A 6935-nucleotide genomic window follows, 5' to 3' on the forward strand; every position below is an offset into this window, starting at 1 on the left:
AGAGCAAGAACAGGCTGAGCTGCCACGTTTCTGTCGATGCTCTTGGTCCGGTTCCAGTGCAGAGGGAAATATTTCCCTCCAGTGAGGCAAAGCACCATGAAACAGGGGTTTATTACACTTAAGTTTTGTATCTGCTCCAGCTCAACTATTATTTACATATTTTTTTCCACTCGAGGTAGAGAAGGCAGGTGTTTTCAGGCTGCTCTTCACAATTGTGAGGCTAAGAAAGGAATAGTACATGATGTGTTCTATGTGTAATAGAAAGGTATCGGCGGTATTCCCGGGAATTTGGGGGGGTGGGGGGGGAATCACTTATCAGAAGGCTTCGTAGGGCAGAAGGAAAACTGGTGCCTTCCTTTTCAAACCACGCAACACCTTGCACACAGTATTTTTTTTCTAACCAAGCCCCTCCTGTGCCAGTTGCTCACTCTTTCTAGCGGAGCACAGCAGTTAGGAATCCTTCACACGCCTGAAAGGCTTGCTGCTGGTAGAAATAGTGGTACTGGTATTAATTAACAATAATCTCAGAGTGATAAACAGCAGCGGAAATCTTTGTTTAGAACAGAAAATGTAAGAGGGGAAAAAAAACCCAACCCCCAGGTAGTGAAAACAACACGAGCTACGAGGCAGGCAGGTGATGGTGTGGTACCCGAGATGGGTAGCAGGGAAGAAGGACGTTAACCTGAGCTGCAGGAAGCAAACCTGTGTGCCGCCACATCAGTACCATCTCTTCCACATGGATCAGCCCTGCAATTCCCCTCCTTTTGCAGGAAGAGAGGACAAACCGCTTCCCTGCAATATCAGGAGACAGCTGAGCATTTGGTCTGGATTTTCAAAGACCCTTGGAACACCTTTTGTAAAGGGACGACCGGGACCTACCGACACGGAGCACGCTGCTGTTCCCCTTACAGCTCCCTGTCCTGGAGCGTGGAATGACGCCGTGGGTGATGCCTGGCCGCTTTGCTCGCACACCAGGCAGCGGTGAGTGTGTTACTTAACCGTCATTCCTGGGTTCAGCGGTTCCCATCGGGGGGCTCGCTCATGTTTGAGATACAGGGCTGCACTCCGCTTCTCTGGTACAAACCCAGATTCTTACTCACAGCTCTGCAACGGAGTCGTCACTTTACAAATATTTCTGAGGTTCCAACACACCAGAAATAGCTGGTGGGATATTTCTCGGGTTTGGCTGCAGCTGCTTTTCCTTTCCACTAAATGAACATTTTTTTGAGAACACGCAAACATCTTTATACACAAAAAAATCCCTAACAACAGGTCCACCCAACCCTGCTGCTGGGACCACGCTCTCGCCTCCTGCAAATGAGGAGTAACGCTGCAGCACGGGCAGAAGCGGCAGGTTGCTCTAGGCTCTGCAGCGCGGTTTTTGTTCTTCCTACAGAAAAACCTTGAAGATTTCCTCAGGGGCTGAGCCCTGGTAGCACCCCCAGGCTGCAGGTCCTTCTGTGCTGCTGCATAGCACAGTCCTGCTCCTCTCTGCCCACCGTCTTCCCTGTTTGGTTTATCTACATTCAAGGCAGAAAAGGGGGTTTTAATTTTCTTTTTTTTTTTTTTTTCCAGAGGTTTTATCACAATAAGATGATGACACAAACTTAGAAAGCCTGAAGATAATGCCTAGAAATTCAGACATATAGAAAATACACGGTTGAGGTAAATTCTGCTAATGAGCTTTTGCCCCAAATCAGTAGATTTGCAAGCCTGACTGCTGTGGGGTTTAATCTTGCTCTACATTTGGAGCCTGTGCCTGCAATCCTGCTCTCCTGCGTACCACCACCTTCTTACCCAGCACCCGGGGACACCTTTCTGTGATTTGCACGCAACACGCGTGCCTCGTCCTACAGCAGAAAGAAGAAACGGGATCTGTTTTCCTCCATTCTTCAAATCACTCCGATGCTGCCGGAGGAGGGAAGGGGCAGTTTGCAGATGTGACGCTCCCTCGGCACAGCAGCTCCGTCAGCAAGAGGCAAGGGTGCGTGGCACCAGCTTTTTGACCACGGCCGGTGACGATGCTGTCCCCAAGGGCTTGTGCAGGGGGACAGCTCTGGGGTTATTTACTTCTTTGGCCCTCATCAATAAAATCCCTGAAGCAAATCTTAGCTGAGCAAAGAGCTTCATGCCAGCCACGGAGGGAAATATCAAACCCTCAGAAGAGTTTGGAAGAAGTTTGGGCTGGGGTCCGGTCCCCCTCCGCTAACCATGTAAGGCTCATTAACCTTTCTTTGCTCAGTGCTGATGTGGAGGGGGGGAAGTTTTCCTCTGTGCTGAGCCACAGGTGGGAAAGAAGCCATAGGAGTGTGGTAAATAACGTTTAATGGGATGCCAGGGCTTGGAATTTATTCTCCTGTTTGGACTGTGCACGTTTAGAGCTTCACTTAAAACTATACAGTGCAAGGTAGCTGAAAGCGCGAGTGCTGTAGCCAAAGTCAAACGTGCGCACAAATCGCTTTCTCTCCCTGCGTGTGTAACCGTTTTTACGGCTCGGACTTAGAAAAAGCTGATTTCTCAAGTGGATCACTTCTGCGCCTGGAGATCATCGCCGCAGCCGCGTCCTACACAAAACGCACCAAGGGAAGCGATGGAGGCAGAGCAGAGGCACTTCCAAGCCAGCGGTGCAAAGCCTGTTGCAGCACAAGCCAAGCGGACAAACACCAAACTGTATTTCTATAAACACGGTAACGATGCTTACGATTTTACTCGAGGTTCATTAAAGAAATTATATTGATTTAAAGGTTGCTTTCTTTGTGTACATCCCTTGACAAAACAGTAGGCAGCAAACTTTAACATTGGTCCTTTAAGTAAAGGAAAGGTATGTGAAAAGGCAGTTCAACTTTCTTAGAAATGTTTTACTGTTTCTGTCTCATTCCTTGAACTATTCTTGGCATCATAATATGAGACATAATAATGTGACGAACTAAACACTATTCAGGTCAGCAAGAAGCGGGCAGGACGAGGGACTCCGCAACTCGTTATGAAGACCAGGGTCAGGTTGAAGACAGTAAGCTTGGTTTCTTTTTCACGCTGCTGATTTAGTTTACTTCCTGGCTACAAGCATTTTCCTGACTCTTACTTCCAAATATTTTTTTTTTAACCATCTTTCTTCCCTTAGCCACAAAACCATTTCGCTGTACCTTGCCATGTGGCCACAATGAAGGCATTCACAGATAAAACAGGCATATTTAATTAAGAAGCTCCTGTTAGAACAAATTATGGATTGAAACATTTAAGAGAACACACATCAAGAAAACACAATCCCAGTTTTTTGTCTTTACTGCATTTTGAAATGAAATAACGTAATTAAACAATGAAATTGTGAGTAGATAAAACGCCTGAACCACTGTGACTACCAGCTGTTAAGGATAACAGATCTTAGCAACAGCATAGGAAAATGTATTTCAATCAATTTTCACTGACAGCTTTCTACACATCATAAACACATTTTGGAAGGTAAGTATTTCATCATTAGAAATTCTTGTAGTAGTCTATTGTGTATCATAATAGTGTACAGCCTACTATACATCATACATGTTGCACCATACAGCAAGGCCTACTACGTATTATGATAGCGTAGGGATGACTTACCCTGGTGACGAAGTAAATCTGGGAAGAAGGTAACAGGGGTGGAGGGGGAAGGCAGGAGGGAGAGGAAGGATGGAGGGAGTGGGTTGTGGTGGGCACTACAACATCCCAGAAGAGTCAGGCTTTCAGACTAACCTACAAAGCAAGGCTGCGCCTTAAAACCTCCTAGGAAAACTGCACTGAGAACTTAGCCTGGGCTCTACTTCTCCGTTAGAAAAGACAAACCAGTGACAGGACATTTAGAAATTGCTTACGCTGTCTGAGCGGGTTTTTCCAGCTGAAGGAAATAAGCTGGCAGCTCGGCGACACGAATTCAGGGTTGAAAGCACACATACTCTCAGACAGAGCCCTTGTTAAACACAGAAATATACAGAACAGGTGATAAAACATCACTCCTCCTGTTGATTTTAAAATCTGATTTTCCCTGCAGCACTTTCCTGGCTTTGAGGGTGCACGTTCTGCAAGGGGGGTGATGGCATAAGCGACAGCCACGTTGCCACTTGTGGAGAGCACAGACCTCGATCTCTAAGCACACCAGCTACAGGTGTCCTCATCTGAAGCCTCGAGGCTTCCTCTTGCCAAAATATCTCCAGTTTAGGGCTTGGAATTAAGGTTAAGCTGAGACCCTCTGAAAACCACCAGATCAGAGAAGCAGACTTGTCAGTTTTGGGCGCTCTGCTCTGGGTGCCCCTTCCCACACGCACAGCACGTTGCAGTCAGGCCGGACGTCCAACTTGAGAAGCTCCACGTGCAGCACCTGCTGCTATTCTTCACGCTACATTTAAGAAAGTATCTGAGATGGTTTAAAAATCAGGATTATTTTAGCAATGTTAATGGAATTTCCCCAGGAAACAAACTCAGGTCCTTATTTTACAACTTGGCAGAGTTGACCCACAGATCTTTGACATCTACAAAGCACCCAAAAGCTTAAAGCTTGAATTTCCCGTAATCAGGCCCACGCTTGATTTGTTGGCTGCTGTCACCAATAGGTTTCCCTCTAAAACTGGGATTTATTATATTTTTTTTTCCCTCATCCATGCAGCCCTCAGCAACACTGTTTAAGCCACCTCTCCAGAGAATGAGAAACATTCTATTTGTGTATAAATTTTATTCTGAAAACAAAACCCGGCATGTTGCTTTGACAAGTAAGAGGAAAAGGCTACGCAAAATACAGAATAAAATAAAACAAGAAAAAAAGAGGCACTATCTTTTCTTCTTCTTAGTCTAGGACCTGTCTCTGTGTGTACAACATGGAAGGAGTGAAATCAGGGAGTGAACAGGTTTCCATTCTAGGTTTACTGACGTTTTTCTATTTAAACATAAAACAGAACCTAGCAGCAAAATTCAGGCTTGGAGAGCTGCAGTCTCAGCTCAGCTTGTCCTCGGTTTAAACACTAAGAGCAGGCCAGAACTTTGCTGGAAGTGGGACTACAACATTTTTATTTTATTAAACAAAGAAAAGTGACTACAATAAGGGAAGGAAGAACCTAATCCCAATCCTCATTAAAGGGAGAAGTTTACCTCACTATTTCAAGTCTCCTTCCCAACTCCAGCCTGCCTTCCATTCACATCTGCCCAGTTTCTCCTTCAGCCTCTGCTGCTTGCACCAACCTCTTTTTGGATGGATTGTGTCAGGCAGGAATCTCTCTGTCACTTGTACCCAGTTTGCTCTCTAGCTGTTCGACTTACTATTTCTTAAATCAGAGAGGGTGTTTGTGACCAGCACCTCCCTTTAACCCCACAGCCTGGGTAACACCTCCGGTCCCAGTGGCCTCAACAAGTCTCAAACCGATGAACACTGCTGCTGAACTGTTGAATGCAATGCCCTCGTTCCTCACCCCTCCAACCCCCCCTCCCCCATGCTGCGGTCGTTTCAGCTCCCTTCTCTCCCAGCCTCATACGTTACCTCTGCTGCGCAAGAAGACACTTATCTGATTCACTAACCTAGCCGCGTTGGGAAGTGCTTTAGCAGCATCCTTCCTAGCACTGACACGCAGGACAGAAAGACGACCTTTTGTTATTAGCCTAAAATTCCTAGCTGAGCATGAAAACCAATCACAGGGGTTTGTGGTCAGTCAGTCTGGCTATTTTCCCTTTTTGGTCTTTGCAGCTGCGGTGTTGTTGGTCTTGGCTTTCTTCTTTGCCGAGCCCTTGGTCTCTGGCTCTTTGCGCTTGGCTGACGTGATGGAGCCTGTCACCTTGAAGAAGTCGTCCAGCCGGCCCTGCGTGCTGCCCTGCCGGCTTTTGCTCAGCCTCTTGACCCCATTGCGGATCCGCTCTTCATTGAACTGCTTCTCCCCGCACATGAACTGGACAAGCTGCTCTTCATTCGGCTCGGTCCACTTCAGCTCAACAGTGTCGGGGTCAACCACATCTGGCTCTAGAAAAAGCTTCTGGGCCTCTTTGTGCAACCAGTTCTCGGGCAGAGGGTACTTCTTGGTGTCTATCTGCTGAATGATCTTCTCGATGGTTTTGTGCTCCTTGATGAGCTCAACAGCACGCTTGGGCCCAATGCCGCGGATGCTCTCGCAGTAGTCACAGCCCAGGAGGATACACAGATCCACAAACTGCTCCCAGGTCAGGTCTAGGTCCTGCAGAATACGGTTCAGGTGAAACTCCTGGATGGGCAGCTTCTTCGTCTCGCTGGCAGTAAGGTGTCGCATCAGTACGGGACTGCCGAAGGTCAGGCAATCCATATCTTCCGTGGCAGCTGCATAGACCCTCCCAGCCTTCACCAAGGTAGCGCAGCTGGCTTCGGCCTCCCCCGGTGCCTCCACGTAGGGGATGCCCATCAGCGTTAGTAACTTCTTACACTCATCAGTGTGCTGCTGGGTCACCTTGACCAGCCTCTTGCTGTACTTCTCAATGTTGTTCTCCTCTCCGGCCTCCTGAGCTTCTTGCAGGTGTTTCTCAGCCTCAGCCCGGCGCTCAGTCCGCTTTGCCAGCTCCCCTGATTTCAGCTGCGGGGGCTTGCCGTCAAAGACGTAAACTGGCTTGATGCCGTTCTCCACCATGCGAATGGTCCGGTAGAACATGCCCATCAGGTGGCTTGTGGTCTCGCCCTCCTCATTCTGAAGGACTTCAGCTCCCTGCCGCACGGCGATTAGGAACTGGTAGATGCTCATGGAGGCATCTATAGCGACCTTCCGGCCAAAGTAAGACTTGATGTCATTCTCCCGGATAGCACCAGGAGCAACGTCAGCAATAAGCTTGGCCAGGCCATGGATTCCCATCCTGGGGAACAGAAAACGGGATGTTGGGATCAGCCTCTGCACGCACACACACACAGTGCTGGGGGGAGCTAAGGGTTAACAGCTGGGCTGTGGGGGTGGTGTATCACCTAA

General features: G+C 48.0%; 2 protein-coding genes across 2 annotated transcripts in view; both read right to left on the minus strand.

The window, feature by feature from the left end:
• LOC104159626 (olfactory receptor 1052-like) overlaps positions 1-2799 on the minus strand; it is a 6177-nt gene extending 3378 nt beyond the window's left edge. The window contains exons 1-2 of the mRNA XM_009697582.1: positions 2763-2799; positions 2388-2426 (exon numbers count right to left, since the gene is read on the minus strand). Of these exons, the coding sequence (XP_009695884.1) occupies positions 2388-2426; positions 2763-2799 (76 nt within the window). The remainder of the gene's footprint in view (positions 1-2387; positions 2427-2762) is intronic.
• Positions 2800-5675: 2876 nt separating this feature from the next.
• FEN1 (flap structure-specific endonuclease 1) lies at positions 5676-6824 on the minus strand. Its single transcript, XM_009697580.1, has one exon. The coding sequence runs from the start codon at positions 6822-6824 to the stop codon at positions 5676-5678; it is 1149 nt and encodes a 382-aa protein (XP_009695882.1).
• Positions 6825-6935: the final 111 nt, after the last annotated feature.

The sequence above is a fragment of the Cariama cristata genome, unplaced genomic scaffold, assembly GCF_000690535.1.
Source record: "Cariama cristata isolate BGI_N322 unplaced genomic scaffold, ASM69053v1 scaffold35833, whole genome shotgun sequence".
Classification (NCBI taxonomy): Eukaryota; Metazoa; Chordata; class Aves; order Cariamiformes; family Cariamidae; genus Cariama; species Cariama cristata.

Bases quoted from the DNA above. Each gene is read 5' to 3' on its own strand.
- FEN1 (XM_009697580.1), bottom strand. From the start codon at position 6,824: ATGGGAATCCATGGCCTGGCCAAGCTTATTGCTGACGTTGCTCCTGGT.